The sequence below is a fragment of the Cheilinus undulatus genome, linkage group 14 (assembly GCF_018320785.1).
Source record: "Cheilinus undulatus linkage group 14, ASM1832078v1, whole genome shotgun sequence".
Taxonomy (NCBI): Eukaryota; Metazoa; Chordata; class Actinopteri; order Labriformes; family Labridae; genus Cheilinus; species Cheilinus undulatus.
Window position 1 is genome coordinate 36,639,990 of NC_054878.1, and position 17,916 is coordinate 36,657,905.

Here is a 17,916-nt window from a genome sequence, read left to right on the forward strand (position 1 = left end):
TATTTGGCTGACTGTCTTCTGGAGTCCCAAAATCTTTACGCCCTTGCATATAAATGTTGAATTCACTTATTGGTCCGACTTAGGGAGGTTTATAAGAGTGTAAAGATGAGTAATTCATTAAAAACACTTCTTTGTTGAAAAAGTTTGCCATATTATGCACGTGCCAACAAAAGTAGTTATAATCCAGGTTTATCTGGACCTAAACATGATTTATAATGTGTAACGTGTTAAGTAGAAATCTTCAGTTTGTGTTGACTAAACTATTTTCTACCAAACGATATTCACGTTTGGCCTCAACGGAAATGTCAGCGCCCGTTTGTACAATAAAGTTTTTTCAAGTGACGTCATTTTCCGCAGAGACAGCTGATGTGCCGAGCCTTCCGCACCTTCGCTTGCTTGCGGCAGGGTTCATGTTGATAAGTAGACGGCTCGACATTATTTTAGTTTAATAAAAATAGTTAAAATGTTGCAGAGGGACAGAATAGCGCTGCTATGGGCCTTTCTGCAGGCTGTGCTGGTCGTGGCGTTCTGCTTTACTGACATGGAAACGGGGCCTGGCGCAGGTGTATCGGCGCAGCCGAACGGAGACCGCTTCAAAATTGAGGGGAGGGCGACAGTCCCGGGGGTTAAAACACAAGACTGGGTATCCTCAGCCAGAGTCCTCGTGGAAGGTGAAGAATACGTCGGATTTTTGAGGTGAGACACTGCTACAATGTCAACTGTTTGCTAGCTAGCCTGTTAGCGAGGCTAGGTAGCATTAGCATAGCCGTGCTAGCTGTGCTGTGCGGTTCGGCAGCTGCTGTGGGCAGATGGCAGGTCCTTACTGCCCTGACTAATTTACAGCTTAAAAACTGTGGAGGTAACTCACGCCAAATGGGGCAACAACATGGCTATTTTATAATTAAGTCTATGTTACGGTAACCACTTGATAATTGATAAGCTCTGCTAGGCCGCTAGATATTGTAGTAGCTGTTTCCAAAACAAACCCTGTGATCAAGAGATTTGATCGTTGCAACCGGAAGACTCATGCTGTATACTGGTGTTGCGGTAGTGGCACATTAATATTACAGACAACTGAGACATCATGAGTAGCCTCATATTCAGGGATGAGTGACTACCGAGCTGGCCAAGTTAATTTTATTCTCTGCCAGAGAATTATATTGATATGTGCGACACTGAATTACTGTTATATTGAAACTAATGCAATACATATTAAGCTTTTATTTGATTTGATCATGCCAAGATTTGAATGTTAAACTTAAATGCAAAAATAGATGTTGAATGGAATGACTTAAACAAGGAATGAAACCAATTTAAGATTCTTTATCAAAGTGATGAAAAGAGTTCTTACTTATTATTAGTAAGTGTATTTATCTTATTTCTTTATCTCCAGATACATTTAGTATATACAAATGAGTGCTGTTGCTACACCGCAAGAAGGTTCCTAGTTTGAATCTCAGTTGGAGGGGTCTTTTCTGTGCAGAGTTTGCATGATCTCCCAATGCATGCGTGGGTATTCTCTGGGTACTCTGACTTCCTCCCACAGACCAAAAACATGCTCATTTGTGACTCTAAATCACCCATGGATGTGAGTGTGCATGCGCCTGGTTGTTTGTCTCTCTATATGTCAGCCCTGTTCAGGGTGTACCCCACCTTTTGCTCAATGGCAGGTGGGATTGGCTCAAGCCCCTGTGACCCCAAATGGGACAAGTGGTGTAGAAAATGGATGGATTTTAGTAATGCCTCATGGTAGACTTTAAAAAAGCTGTTACAAGTGAATATATCATCTTGTATCATCTTGAATACAGCAGTGAACAAAGGTTTCACAGAAACATGTTTTAAGGCACTTGGTCTTTTTGCATGGTGTTAAAGAGGAAACGTTTGTTGAAACCCTTCATGTCAGATTTTTTTTATGTATTTAATATGTATTTTACAATTGAATTATTGATGGGATATTGATGTGTCTTAGACACAATTTTGAGTCAAATCAATTAAGGTTCCTCTTTGAGGGAATTACTGGTGTAAAGAAGATTTAATGAAGTTATGTGTGTTTCATACTTTCAAGTTGGTAAAACTCATTATTATGTAGTTGGGTTAACACATCAGTCATGTTTATTAGTTTTAAGCATGAAGGGTGCTAAGGATGACACGTGTAGCTCAGCGGTCAAGGTCAAGCTCGACAGCATTTCTTTTTTTCCAGGCCTCGAGCCCTTGGTAATACACCCAGAGACCACCAGCAGTTTTTGGCCCTTTAGAACATCCACAGCACAACCAAGGGCTCAAGGCAAACCTACTACCCACCCAGACGATATCATAGGCTGTGCTTACTTGCCACATCCACCTTTTACTTTTCCCTAAAGCTGTGGACTTTGTTTTGTCAACAGATTATTTTCCCATGCCCCTGGTATTTTTAGGGATGAGTGTCGAAATCCGGTACCAATCTGTGACACCTATTGGACCGAATTACAACACAGATATCAATACTTCATTTTGATACCTTTTGTATTGCATGAAAGGCAAGAAATATGTAATGGAATTTGTGTGATTTATGTGTTAATGGTGTGGTATTGTTTTCATCACTTGTTTTGGTGTGAGACTCTTAGTATGCCAACATTTTCTTTCACAATTAACCATGAAAACATATCAGAGTTTTTCTAACTGGTCTCTTCGGTCTGGTAGCAAACCTGTTATTTGATTCAGCAGCTAGATATTCATCCAGATGCCATAAAATTTGGTTTGACACAACAGACAACATTGGCTACTGATGTCTGTTCTTGTCACATAATGTGGCTGATATTTGTAAACAGACCAATATCAGCTGATATTGATGTTAAACTGATGCATTGGTGCATCCCTGCTTATTTTGATGGTCCACAGGCAAATGCGGGATTTTTTTTTCCCACATGCAAAGTAAGGGCAAAAATAGAAAAGGCACATCAACTGCAATAGCTGTAGCCATGCAAAAGTTAATTGCAAACAACTTTTTTAAGAGTCTACATCTCTAGCTGCACCTCTGAGTTAAGTGATTGTCATTAGATAATGGAAAGACTAAAGGCACATGTCCTTTAAGAATAGTAAAATGCAAGTTATAATGTTTCTTTCAGGTGGATTCTCTTTTTTGCTTTGTTTGTGATAATACAGCTCACTTGCTGATATTACATTCTGACCTACAAGTAAATGTCCCTGTTGAAACAACACCCCCTTATTCCTAATCTGGTAACTTAGTGCAGCATTATAAGAAACATAATTCTTGTTTATTTTCTTGTTATAGAACTGATGGAAGTTTTGCAGTCAATGACGTCCCCTCAGGATCCTATGTTGTTGAAGTTATCAGCCCAAACTATAGATTTGAGCCTGTGCGTGTTGACATCACATCTAAGGGTAAAATGAGGTAAGATCTCTTTAAAAAGAGCAGCTTACATACTAACACTTGAAGCTTGACATTGTTAAAGTGAGCTTTGCATGGTTCTCATTGTACTGTATAAAGACAGTTTTATGCATCAGAGTAACCTTATGTCATTTTGCAGAGCACGTCTTGTCAACTACATCAAGCCTTCTGAAGTAATTCGTCAGCCGTATCCTCTTCAAATCAGAGCCAGTGGTCCTCACAACTACTTCATTAAGAGAGAAACCTGGGGCTGGACTGACTTCCTCATGAACCCAATGGTAAAGCAGAAGAACATGATGCTGTCCTGACAGTACTCAAAATGTTTTATTTATATCCTGAGGAGGGTAGAGAGAAAACCAGCAGGTGTAATGTGATTAGACTGATGTAAGAGACTGTTTAGAGTCTCTTTTAACTGAAAATTCAGGGATTAATACATAGATATGATGTATGTAATAACTTTACCTGATTGAAACCAGCTTTCCCTTTAGTTCACTTCCCTTCACTGTGGTGCTCAGTAGCCCTGATGAAATCAACTTTTGCTGAAGACCAGCTGAAGTTTCTTGTTGCATTCTTAAAGATAAAAGTTTGTCAGCTATGTATGTATACTATAAAAGCCATACGGAAATCAATCCTTGGATTTGATTTTTCAGAATTTGTGGAATGAAGGACATTTTATACACACATACAAGAGTATAACAGGGTTTTTATGCTTTTAGAGCTCCTTCTGAAATTCATCTGTGTTTCTCCTGCAGGTTATGATGATGGTTCTGCCTCTGCTCATCATTGTTCTGCTGCCCAAGGTGGTCAACACCAACGACCCTGAGATGAGAAAGGTAATACATCCACTATCCAAAAATATTTGTTCATAATTTACTCACACATTGCCATGTCGTTGATTGTATTAGATCAGTTCTGATCAGTAGGATAAGAACTTACCACTTGGTAATGGAAAATATGTGTTCATAATGAGGATGTAGTTTAAATGATAAGCACAGTAAAATTCTTCATTAGTTATACCATTCAAATTGTTATTATCATAAAACTGTTGGGGATAACAGCATTTTATTATCATAGATCATAGATAGGATGTGAAATACACTATATTCCCAAAAGTATTCACTCACCCATCCAAATAATTGAAATCAGGTGTTCAATCACTTCAGTAGCCACAGGTGTATAAAATCAAGCACCTAGGCATGCAGACTGTTTCTACAAACATTTGTGAAAGAATGGGTCGCTCTCAGGAGCTCAGTGAATTCCAGCGTGGTACTGTGATAGGATGCCACCTGTGCAACAAGTCCAGTGGTGAAATTTCCTTGCTCCTAAATATTCCACAGTCAACTGTCAGTGGTATTATAACAAAGTGGAAGTGATTGGGAATGACAGCAACTCAGCCACGAAGTGGTAGGCCACGTAATATGACAAAGCAGGGTCAGCGGATGCTGAGGTGCATAGTGCGCAACTTTCTGCAGAGTCAATCGCTACAGACCTCCAAACTTCATGTGGCCTTCAGATTAGCTCAAGAACAGTGTGAGAGCTTCATGGAATTGGTTTCCATGGCTGAGCAGCTGCATCCAAGCCATACATCACCAAGTGCAATGCAAACCGTTGGATGCAGTGGTGTGAAGCACGCCGCCACTGGACTCTAGAGCAGTGGAGACACATTCTCTCGAGTGACGAATCGCGCTTCTCCATCTGGCAATCTGATGGACGAGTCTGGGTTTGGTGGTTGCCAGGAGAACGGTACTTGTTTGACTGCATTGTGCCAAGTGTAAAGTTTGGTGGAGGGGGGATTATGGTGTGTTTTTCAGGAGCTGGGCTTGGCCCCTTAGTTCCAGTGAAAGGAACTCTGAATGCTTCAGCATACCAAGAGATTTTGGACAATTCCGTGCTCCCAACTTTGTGGGAACAGTTTGGGGATGGCCCCTTCCTGTTCCAACATGACTGTGCACCAGTGCACAAAGCAAGGACATTAAGACATGGATGAGAGAGTTTGGTGTGGATGAACTTGACTGGCCTGCACAGAGTCCTGACCTCAACCTGATAGAACATTTTTGGGATGAATTAGAGCAGAGACTGAGAGCCAGGCCTTCTCGTCCAACATCAGTGTGTGACCTCACAAATGCGCTTCTGGAGGAATGGTCAAAAATTCTCTTAAACACACTCCTAAACCTCATGGACAGCCTTCCCAGAAGAGTTGAAGCTGTTATAGCTGCAAAGGGTTAACCAATGTCATATTAAACCCTATGGATTAAGAATGTGATGTCACTTAAATTCATATGTGAGTCAAGGCAGGTGATCGAATACTTTTGGCAATATAATGTAGGTGTCTTTTACCAAGATGAGCTGAAAAAAACATGCTAAGATCAACTCAGGATGCATAGAAAAACTTTAAAGGAGGAGACATGGATTATTTGCCTTGGGTTGAAGTATGAGCGTTTTCCAGTTGTGAGAAATCTCTACTAGATCATCTTTATAATGTTTTTTCCCCTATCTGTAAGCAGTCCCAGGGTCTTTCCAAATCCTTCAGGTCTTCATCTCTCCATATGTCTCCATGACGCTGCTTTCTTTTTCCAGGAAATGGAGCAGTCCATGAACATGCTGAACCCCAACCCCGAGCTTCCAGACGTCTCCGAGCTCATGACCAAGCTCTTCTCCGGCTCCAAGGGCTCCAGCAAGGCCGGCAGCAGCAGCAAGGGCACCAGGCCGGCCGCAAAGAGGAGGTAGTACTGTAGGTGTCTCCTCAGTCTGCCTGAAGAAAATCAAGTTATGCCATGAAAGCAAGATTTTTAAGTGTCATTTTTCCCCCTCTGGGTCTATTGTACAGTTTTCTTTATTGATAGATGTTTTGAGCACATCTTGATTTCTAATATGCTATTGGAAACTAAGAAAAAAACGAGATGGTTTTCATACTGCACTGACGGACATTTCTTAAACCCTTAAAAAGCTGTTATCCTTAATTTGTTCTTTATTCCTTCTGTGGCTCCACTACTCATCAATCTTTCCTGTGTTAATCCTCCGGTGTAAATTTCTCCACTGCTGCTTACTCCACTACCTTAAAGAGAACATATATACAGAGATTTCCTTGGTTCTTTTTGAATTTCAGTAACATGACTGTGAATGAAAATAGATTGAATTTTAAGACCTGATAAATTCTTATTTAAAAATATCCTAGATAAATGAAACGCAATGATATATAACAGGTGTTTTTATTTCAGATCATCTTATTTGTTGGAGAGTGACGCATGGCCTTCTCATTTTCTGATTAATTATATGGCCATGATTCACATACTGTACATTCTGTGCCTAAGGTGTATAAACTATCATGGTTTCATGGGCAGTTTAAGGGTGAAAGAGCTGTGTGGTTGCTTTCAAGATCTTTAGAGTGTAACTGATTTAATTTTAATAAAGCAGTTAATAAAGTCTTAATAAAATGTGTTTGTGATACATGCTCTGGATTCTTGAAATAGCTGATTATTTCTAATTAAAATACGATGCAATACCATTAAAATCAACATATAAATGGACAATTTAATTTGATTTGACAAATTTGTATATTACAATACTCTTATAAACCAGCAGATGATGCTGTCTGATTTGGCTACTCTGGTTTGATGAAAATAGCTCAATACTCAAAAGTGTATTTGTGTCTTAGATGTTTTGGCAAAATAATTAGCACAAAATAATTTATTCAGTAACTATCCTCAGAGTTGTCTTGAGGAAAATTTAAAAATCATATTTTGAGCCCAGTATTATGATACACATTATACGATGACCTGAGTGTATTGTTAAAAAAGTATACCTCCTTTTTATCCACTTACCAGGTTTTCCAGCCATACCAACTGATCAGGAGCTCACTGCTGCTATAAAATGTTTTCAAGTGCTTTGGATGAGCACACTAAAGATTAATCTCATGATAACAGAGATGGCTCTATCTACTGATGAAGGCTGTAATCTTCAAAGGTGTGAAACCACCTTTGATGCTTAAAAGCAATAATTTAAAACCCAGGGTGTCTGGGCCCCAACAATTTCAACTAATAACCTTGAGTGGTTTTAAGATGATTAAAGAGATGACAACTAAATAAAAGGTTTTCAAAAGTCAAGCCTTCATCCTTCACGCCTTGCACTCTTCTGTTGGTCAATTTTGGAGAGCTGGTGTGAAATCTAGCCTCAGTTTCCTGACTTGGCAGGGTTTTCTGTTGCTGTAGCCCATAGCTTTAATGATTGACATTCAGGAATCTTCTATATAAGGCTGCCCATAATGGGAGAAAGGGGTTATCAAAACCATGTTGAAGTTATGCTATGTTAACTATATTTTACTTTAAACCAAAATATCTGTGTAGGTTTTCATTAAACAGGTCATTGTTATCCAAATCTTAGTTGAATGGGGAGCATCTGTACTTGATTGAGGTTCTTGAAGATGTTTACCCAGTATTAACTTTGGCAGCTCTTTTAAATGTAGTCTTAGTCATGGATTAAAAGCCTTCTTAGTCACATTTAGTCATTTTTAACTTTAGTTAGGTCTAGTGTTAGTCGACAAAAACGTTTTAGTCCAACTATAAAAGTGCATTTTATTTTTTACTTATAGTCACATCATTTATTCTCTATAAACAAATTTAATTAGCCATATTGTATAATTTTTATAAATGTAAAACACTATTGTTAAGAACTACCAATATTTTAACTGATTTGAAATGTACTGATAAAAATACTAGCCTACCTTATATGCACAGTTGCACATTTCAGTCTAGTTTCAGCCTCCTCAACAAACTAAACTCACTTTTTGTCATCATCGTTGTTGAGTTCTTTTTAATTAAACATCCATTTTAAGCTAGCCTTAGGTCCGATCCCATTTCCACCCCTTAGCCCTTCCCCTTCGTCTAACCTTGCCCCTTGGAACAGAGTGGGAGGGGGTAGGGTTGAAAACCTTCCCTTAAGAAACAAGATGCCACTTGATTGCTGATCATCATCACACATCTATCTGGTGATGGGGTTGTTTTTGTGAATATTCCCAAAGCAGAAGGAACTGTGTGTTTTCTTAGATGAAACTAAAGAATTTTTTTAAAATCTTATTATGAAGGAACACACTAGAATAAGCCTTTAAAAGCTCTTACTACACGAACGATCCATATCGGCAGATTTTTATTGTTGTTTTTTTGTCCATTCATGGTTTTGTTGATAGTAAGAAAAGTAAATAGACTATAACATAACTTCACAGAGCTGCTTCACACTGGCGGAATCCAGCGAGGCTGCTCCAACATGGAACCGTGGAACATCTCACTTTATTTCTACTAACCATCTCTAGTTATTCCTGTATGCTACTCTGGCTGTTGTGTTATTTTTTCTGAACTCACTCCAGAGATTTTTATATTTGGTCTTGAACTGCTCGGATGTCTGCATAAACCCCCTGGAACCGTCCTTTGTGAAACAAGTGGGAAGATTTTCTTAATCCTAATGGCGCCGTCAGGTCCCCTCTGCACCTCCACCGTCTTCCATGAGGCAGAAATAAGTGCTGACATTACAGATGAAACAAATAAGAATAGTCTTGAAATTGGTCTCTTGAAATCCATGAGATATTTGTATATACAGTGCTTAACAAATTTATTAGCCCACCTGCCATATTTGTCTCAAAGACCATCCAGTATCATGAAGTGCTTTAATGTGGACTCTTTCTTTTTCGGTGAGCTCTCCACGTTTTACCATTTTGAACAGGAATGAGGGATTTCAAACTGAATTCACCCAAATTTGAGCCAGCTCACTGGGCTTCTCTGAGAAGTCAGAAATTAATCAAGCATAACATTCAACCACTAAAACTCATTTTTCTCTTCAGGAATGCAAGTAAATAACTATGATTTGACATATTAATCAAGAAAAATTAATGTGCTTTACTATTTTTTAGCTTTTTTGTAAATCAGTAAATTTGAAAATTCATGGATAATAATAAAAATTATCTTAGCATAAAAAATATCATTTGGGTTAAAGAGCTTCTACATATTGGTGTATTAACCATTGCAGAAACATAAAAAATGATTTTGGTAATTACCAGTGCTGTTAATTTAGGGCAGCTGTGGCATAAACCTTACTTTGGTTATAGTTAGGTTGGTCTAATAAATTTGTTAAGCACTATATATATATATATATATATATATATATATATAGTATTATTATTATTCTTTTTGTTCTGCAGAAAGTGAGGATTTTTTTGCCCTTGTCTTATGCATATATGCACTATACATAAGCACAACAGAGTTCCTTCTATGTTGACAAAATATAACAAGTTGCCCCCTGTGGTGCCCTCTATGTGGACAAAATTTGACAAATTGCCCTCTTTGGTGCCCTCTATGTTGACAAAATATAACAAATTCCCCTCTTTGGTGCCCTCTATGTGGACAAAATTTGACAAATTACCCTCTTTGGTGCCCTCTATGTTGACAAAATATAACAAATTGCCCTCTTTGGTGCCCTCTATGTGGACAAAATTTTACAAATAGCCCTCTTTTATGAGCTATATGTTGACAAAACGTAACAAGTTGCCCTCTTTGGTGCCCTCTATGTGGACAAAATTTGACAAATTGCCCTCTTTGGTGCTCTCTATGTGGACACATTTTTGACAAAATGCCCCCCTGTCATAGAAAAATGTGGCTATGTGGAAATGCAAATCCAAAAGGAACTGGACTTCTTGGTGCAAATGCAGCTACTGCAACATTTTAAAAGGTGTCCTTTACTTAGAAACAGTCAGGCTGTTTTACATGTTATCCATGGTGAATTACTTTTAATGCTCAACATCGTAAACTTCATTAACTTTCAAAATCAATACAAATCTGATTGGACAGATTCATGTTGCGTTTGTATTTCACTGTTTTCTATCGTTACACTCAGACTCACTTTCACAGAAATGCACAGACACACAATGAGCACAGATTTACTCACAAAGCATTTTTAGCCTCTGAGCAGACCAGAAGGCACAGAGCAAAAACATTTGACATTAAATTGTTTAAAAGACAGAAAAGTGCAAAAATTTACAACATCAGCACTCATCCATCAGAGAGAAATGGCTTCAAATACCATGTGTCCAAGTTTTTTTTGAATCGCTATATAACATGAATAGATGTGTGAATAATCTCATATGTCAAGTGTGAAACTAAAGCAATTGAAATGTACAGAGTAGCCCTTGAACACAACATCAACTTTGATTGCAAGAGCCAAAGAGAGAACATTCACTTCACACTGATATACACAAGGAAATTTACCTTTACAGTTTGTGATGTGTAAATCCCAAAAGTTTCAGTGAAATTTTCTTTACTTTGACAATATGTCTTTTATTTACAGCATGTATGAGCGATAATATAAAGAAGAAGATATGCGGTTAAGAGTTTAGACCAACATAATTGCAGTTTGTACATTAATCATTCCTTTATTTTATAGTGACCCTGAAGTGATTCCTGTAGACCATGACTCCAGTGTAACAGTCTGAGATAGAATCAACTCCACTTTTCACAGAGACCTTCTTTGGTACTTGTTGGCTAAATAAAATTGTGAAAATTGCATTATTCTGTAAAATGAGCTGTAAGAACCCTCAGTCTCAAAGTGCCTGCTGGGTATAATACCTCCCTCTTCACTAAAAATCTCTTTTTTTTGTTTGTTTTTGTAAGGTGGAGCTGCATGTTTTCACATCACCCCTGTTAGAAGTGCCATCTGAATTAAAAAAAAAAAGAAAAAGTAGGACTTCAAAACCAGTTGCAATCTAATCTCCTGAGATCTGCGCTTTTTTTTATTATTTGGGATCAGTAGGACCTCAAAAGTTTAAAAATTTAACCTTGTCTTAAAAATGAATTAGTTTTACCAAAAATGATGGCCAGAAATCTCCAAAAGACCATTTTTCTGCAGAAAATACAGCACTGGGATGGTGACGTCAGTTGGTGGTGGGCCACAAGGAACTGTTAAAGCCAATCGAACAAAACTTACACTAAAAGTTCTCCATTTAATGATTGTATTTCTTTCCAAAATCATATAAAATTCTCTGAAATTTCTATGAAAATCTTAAATATGTTTTAAGGGTATCCCATAAATTGTACCCCATTTAAAAAAGAAATGAATTTTAATATAAAGCCTAAACAATACAAGGTGAGATTAGTCTCAAAAGTAATGAACACGCATAAAGTTTAAAAAAAAAAATTATATACAAAAAATTTCAGATTTACATACAAATGACACATTTCAAATGTTTTTCAGTGCTCACAAAAATATGCACCTTAATAAATATAAAAATATAAAATTCAGATTAAAATTTAAAAAATCCCAAATGTATTTATGTTGCAAACACAAATATCTTAGTTTAATGAAGAAATTGAAAATACACAAATGTTTTTTCCCCCCAAAAAAAGTATATTTTCATCAAAAACATTTTCATATGTTCTGACATTTATGCATGGATGTCAGGAGAATGTCAAAGGTTTCCCACACAAATGCAGTGCGAATGTCAATGCAGAGCGCTTTGTAAATGTGTGTTACATGGAGTGTATTTAAATTTCACACTATATAAAAATGTTTATTTATTTCAAATATAGGCATATATTTTGTGAGCACTGAAAAATGTTTTTATGAAGTGATTCATTAATACGTAAATCATAAAATATTTGCATTTATTTCCAAAAGTATATTTGTGGGGGTTTTTTGTTTGCATTTATGACTTTTTGGACTAATCTAGACTTACAAAAATACGCAGAATTTCTTGAAAATGTCTCAAGCAAACTTACCCAAATTTCAGTGCAAAAAGCAATTCAAAAAAATTCCCTAAAATTTCAATTAAAATTTTGTGAATTTGAAGGACACCTAGCTCACTGAGATTCCCAATAAAATTCCTGAAAACTTACAAATAAATTTCCCAAATAACTCTGGAAATACCTTTAAAAAAATCAAATCAAGTTTCCAAAAAATTTAAATACAGTCCAAAATATCCAAATTTACTAAATCATCCAAACAAATTCCCTTTCAAATTCTTGAGAATTTTAAAGGAAAACTCCCTCCCTGAGATTCCTTATAAAATTCCCAATATATGAAAAAATAAATTTCCCACATTTCAAAGAAACACCTACACAATTCAAATCAAGTTCCCACCTAAAAATCAAATTTGAAAAATTCTCCAGGATTAAAAATGTAGTTCTCAAATTACCATTAAAATGTCTGCAAATTTCAGATCAAATTCCCCAAACATCAGAACAAATCTCACAAATTCCAATAAAAACCCCCAAAAAATAAAAAACAAAAAATCTTTTAGGTAAATATTTCTCAAATCTTACAATGAAATTCTCCAAAATATCCAAACATATTTCAAAAGGTTTGATGACTTGAAAATCTCCAAGCAATCCCCTAAAATAGCCAAAGAAATTCCAATTAAAAGTCATGAAATTTTGCAAAGCAAATCTCAAATATTTCAAGAAAATTATTTGTACTACAATGGATGTTCTGGACAATTTTCTAAAAAAAAATCTAATAGCAGAAATCACTACTATGTTGAAGGAGAGCCAAAATATAATGTCCTCATATGTACATGTTGGGTCTCAAGAGGATAATCTGAATGATCTGTGTTTCTATTTAAAAAAAATGTAAATCTGAAGTGGGAACACAAATCTGATTCTGCGTGGGATTCATGTTATTTCTTTCACTGAAGCACTGCACACTACAGATTATGTCCTCCATCGTTACATAGGAGTCATGTTACAGGAAGAAGAGAACCCTTTACTGTTGAACTGGAGAGGAGAAATGATCACAGCTGTGAATCAGTCTTTCAATGTACAGAGTGAGTACAAAAATGTGTGCAGTGAAAGCACTCCACAGATAGAGCGTTGCACCCACACTGCTAATACTGTGAGGCTAATGGTGGAGAGCTTTAAAATGTATGATGCAGAGCCTTGCATATAGTCTCTTCTTCACCACACGTTCTTCTGTCATGTTGAAACCTGTCACAAAGGCTACATTAACCACAATAAAACTCAATCACTGACTGCTGTAGTTGGGGAGTTTGATGTTTTATGCCAGTTGCCTCAACAGAAATGAGGAGTGGCCTTCAGTGATCTGGTGACCTCAGTTCTTCAAAACATCACACCCAAGTATATTTTTTCATGTACCAACTATTAAGCTATGTCCTATTTCAGGTGCTGCATCCTTTGGAGGACATATTTTTAAAAATTTGAAGGCAGTTGGCTCATGGCTGTCATGGCTTCGAAGGCTCTCTTAAAAACACAATGCATCTTTCTCTCCCCAGCCGAAAAAAAAGAGATCCAACCGATGCAAAAAATGTAAAAAAAATTGTGCACTAACTGTGGACCTACTTACATTATCATTTCAAATGTTAACACTATAGATAAGTGTAGTAAAGAGCTACATTTGTGGTTTGAGAGCATGAAAAACTATCATTAACGATGAATAAAATGAATCATAATGGATTGTGGGATGCGTATCTACTTCCTCCTTACATAGAAATATGTAAACAGTCATACACCCTTTCATTTTTCTGTTTTTGAAAGCTTATTTATTGGCCAAGTTGATTGTTTTACTATCATGACTACTCACATGTCTAGCTAGCTTGGCTCATCCATTTCAATTGCTGTTATAAGGGTTTTACAAAATGTCTACGGTGGATTCAAATGGCAAATTTCACTTATGGAACCAGCGCTGCCAACAAGGGGGTGGGCATTGTTTAGCTCTATAGTATGCCATAGGAACAGCACAGTTTGGCATTAGTTTGATCTAGAAAATCAGTTTAACATTGTCCATAGGCTTTGTCAGATTATACTGACTGCCTGTGGTGCTAGCGTTGCTAATGTTAGCCACATTTTCAGACCAACTTCACACTGTTAGAGTGTGATGTAGCTGAAAGTATCCATAAGAGTTTAGACTAGTTGGCTAAACACTGTTATAATTTGCATTTAAGTGAATGGGAAATTATATGCCTAGGAACATCACTTTTGCTAACATCTGAAAAAGTCAACAGTTAATTTCCTAATCCCTCAGTGTGTCCCAAATCGCATACTAAATAATAAAAACTTTGACTCAAGTGTGAGAAGAGCACTCCAACTGAGAGATATACTCAAATGCAGTTTACTACTGGTTCTCTCAAAAACTTCTGAGACATGAAATGATGTACTGTTAGCATGCTAGCGCGCTAGCTAAAGCTAGCATCCACTAGCTAGCAATGGCAGCACATTTTAATTAAGAATAAGGCATGTAAAGCAAAAATAAGCGTATGATTGGATGAAAATAACGTAAAAAAAAAAAAAAGCAGTTAACTATCATTACTTTCTGTTGGTGCAAAACAGCAGTGTGCAATTAAAGACAATGCTAATCTGCTGTAACCTGATAAGCCAGATGGGAAATAGGAATAGGAAACGTTTGAGAAAAGGCAGAGGCTTCAAAAAAAACATGGAGTGTAGTTGGATGAACGTTCTGTCTGTCACATCTCTATGGGCCAATCAGAGCAACAAAACACGTGACCTAGCAACTAACGAGCTGCACGTGTGCAGGAATAACTACGAAGCTAGTTATAGGAATAACGCGAAACATGGCGACTGTAGACATGTACTCCACTTTCTTTTTTTAAAGGAAAAAACTCACTGCTGTTCTTTGTTCTTCTTTTAATGACGAAATGTTGTCAAGTTCTGATAAAACTTACGCTTTAGCAGCATCCACGTTAAGCTCTTCCACCGCCCTCTTGCTACTGCTTGTTTACGTCACGACTCTGCCGTGCCTGAAAGTACTGCCCCTCGTCACTGATTGGTCCTGTCACTTTCTAACCGGGCCCAAACAGTTCAGATGGGAGCTTAACAAGATGGATTCGTCAGTGAAAAACAAGGAAATGGGCGTATCCATCTGCTTTGCAAAGTTAAACCTGCTGTGCAGTATATTAAAGTGTACTGTATGACTACCTGTAGTAGATAAAGCACTAAAAATGTCCCTGTCCTCTGCCTTAGTTGATTAGATATATGAGTACATCCCATCTCCTCTTATGTCTTTTTTTCTTCTTTGCAAAATCAACTGCAGCTTAACATCTATCAGGTCAAACATAACATGTGTGCTGTATAAAAACAAGCAAAGAACATGATGAGACTGTAAACTGGTAATATCCAGACATCCAGACACACCAGCACATACAAATGCAGTGGTCAAAACGACGTGCGCCACTACAGTGTGGCATAAATTCTACGTGGGAGGAAAAACCAGGGTGAAAAGCTTGGTCCTTTGAAGAATGTTTGCCCTGAATTGGGACACAGCTGTAGTTTTGTACTTAAAGTGATGTTGACATCAAATGAGGCAGTTTATCAGACTGTGTTAGTTCAGCTCCCTTTGTAGCCACAAACGGTTATTAACACATTTTTACATACAAAAAAGGACTTCACAAGACCTTAAACTACTTGAAGTATATGCAAATGATCCGAGTCCATCCTTTACGGTATACTTGAAATAATCTTTAACCACTGTCAGAATATACAGCCACTTACAGGGGTGTCATTATCTGAAATAATCCAGAGCAGCTGTTTAAGTGCTGCTTTAGTCTGCTCATTTTCCACTGACATGTACTTACACAGGAAAATCTCATGCAGCACTTCATGCTGAAGATGACCACTCACTACAGTAAATATACACCCAGAAAATCTGCATGTGGGGAAATTTAATTAACCTAAACACTCTAATGTTTCAGATCAAGTCATTTTGTTGTTGACGTTTGCATTTTGTCCACACCAGTACAGCTTGTCCTCGCCTCTCCTCCTCCTCCTCCACTGGCAGAGCAGTAGCATGCGGAACGTCTTCTGGAAGGTCTTGTTGCAGAGGGCGTAGCACATGGGGTTGATGGTGCTGTTGACGTAGCACAGCCAGTAGCCCAGGTGCCACAGAGAGGTGGGGATGCACTCGGTGCAGAAGGTGGAGATGAGCACCATGATGTTGTACGGTGTCCACGTGAGGATGAAGGCCAAGAGGATGGCGCTGAGAGTCTGGGCCGCCTTCTTCTCCTTTACCAGAACGTTCCTCTTCCTTTTGGTGATCTGGTTCTTCAGGTTGGGGTCTATAGGTTTGGATGTGGTGGATGAGGCAGGGGATGCATTTTTAGTTGGCTGCTCCTCTACAGGCGGGCAAGGTGAGGGTGTTGCAGTTACAGATTTGCCGTTTTTACCTTTAGAGCCAGGTTTGAACTTATAAGAAATGCTCTTTTTACTGTTCTTCTTCTTAGGAGTGGAAAAGTACTGATCCTCTGTGTAGTCAGTCACCTGCCCATTCTTATTACCCTGTCCCAGTGCTTTCTCTTTGAAAGATCCCTGAGGGGTTTCAATGGAAACATGCTGCTCCTCCTCCTCAGATGAGGTGTAGCTGTTAAAGGAGGTAATCTGATCTGCTTTCACCCACCCCTCATCGGATCTAGTTGTAGTTTTAGTGGCATTACTTTGATTCGATGAGGACCAGGAGGCCTGGCTCCGTTCCTTCCTCTCTCTGTTGAATTGAAAGCATGAATGAATGAGAGTCTTCTGTGGTTTTAACCCCTCTGGAACATTTTCTGTGGCGAGCCCTTGCAGCTCCGCCAGATCTTTGGTCCGTTTCTGCGTCTCCTTGTAGATCCGACAGTAAAGGATTGTCATGACAGAGACCGGGATGTAGAAAGCAGCGATTGCTGTCCCAAATGTGATCACTGGCTCTGTTAGGAACTGGATCTGGCACTGGTCTGGAGGCACTTTTCTCTCTCCAACAAAGTACTGCCAGCACAGAATTGGCGGTGCCCAGAGTATGAAAGACACCAGCCAGGCCAGGCCGATCATGATGGCGGCTCTCTTTGGAGTCCTTTTAGCTCTGTAAGTCAGCGGCCTTGTGATGGAGAAGTACCTGTCGAAGCTGATGACAAGTAAGTTCATCACTGAAGCATTGCTGGCTACATAATCCACTGCCAGCCAGAGGTCACACGCTAGGTTTCCCAAAGACCAGTAACCCATCAGGATGTATGTGGTGTACAAGTTCATGGACAACACTCCTATGATGAGGTCAGCAAAGGCCAAACTCAGCAGGTAGTAGTTGTTTACAGTCTTTAGCTGGCTGTTCACTTTGAAGGACAGCATCACCAACACGTTACCAACGATGGTTATCAGGCTGACAATGGCAGACACTGTGGCGATGGCTATGACCTCCCAGAGACTGTGTGGAGAAACTGGGACATGAGTTGTGTTGGCAGAAGTGCCGTTCAGAAGATCTACATCCATGATGCTGAGTTATAGGTGGTGTCCTTTTCAGATCAGAGAGAAGCACCCCTTTGCAGCTCCATCAGGATTTTCCTAAGAAAAAGGAGGACAAGAATAGATTAAATATTATGTTTCACTGAACCTCTAAAAAATAAAGAAAGGATAAAATGAAATAGTATGCAACATTTAAGTTTGCAGTATTCTGTGTAACATAGGCAGAGCCAGGGGTTGGCTTATGGGGCCTAAGGCCTGAATATTTTCTCAAAAGCCCTGAATCTTTTAGCTTGGTGTAAAAGCAGGTACCTGCTC

The 17,916-nt window shown here is 38.3% G+C and overlaps 2 protein-coding genes across 2 annotated transcripts in view; one reads left to right on the forward strand and one right to left on the reverse strand.

The window, feature by feature from the left end:
• Positions 1–357: 357 nt before the first annotated feature.
• On the forward strand, positions 358–6,826 carry emc7b (ER membrane protein complex subunit 7b). The gene is made up of 5 exons (XM_041804561.1): positions 358–696; positions 3,272–3,391; positions 3,528–3,666; positions 4,141–4,221; positions 5,966–6,826. Exons 1-5 carry the CDS (start codon positions 464–466, stop codon positions 6,113–6,115), a joined length of 723 nt encoding a protein of 240 aa, XP_041660495.1. The 5' UTR covers positions 358–463; the 3' UTR covers positions 6,116–6,826.
• Positions 6,827–15,534: 8,708 nt separating this feature from the next.
• Positions 15,535–17,916, reverse strand: part of LOC121521238 (muscarinic acetylcholine receptor M5-like) — a 37,692-nt gene continuing 35,310 nt past the window's right edge. The window contains exon 2 of the mRNA XM_041805056.1: positions 15,535–17,700. Coding sequence (XP_041660990.1) covers positions 16,087–17,628 — 1,542 coding nt within the window. The 5' untranslated portion in view covers positions 17,629–17,700 and the 3' untranslated portion in view covers positions 15,535–16,086. The remainder of the gene's footprint in view (positions 17,701–17,916) is intronic.

What these genes read in the sequence shown, in the direction of transcription:
- emc7b (XM_041804561.1), top strand. Translation starts at nt 464, where the DNA reads ATGTTGCAGAGGGACAGAATAGCGCTGCTATGGGCCTTTCTGCAGGCT. An exon ending in ACATCTAAGGGTAAAATGAG is followed by an intron (nt 3,392 to 3,527) that starts GTAAGATCTCTT and finishes GTCATTTTGCAG; the next exon opens with AGCACGTCTTGTCAACTACA. An exon ending in ACGACCCTGAGATGAGAAAG is followed by an intron (nt 4,222 to 5,965) that starts GTAATACATCCA and finishes TTCTTTTTCCAG; the next exon opens with GAAATGGAGCAGTCCATGAA.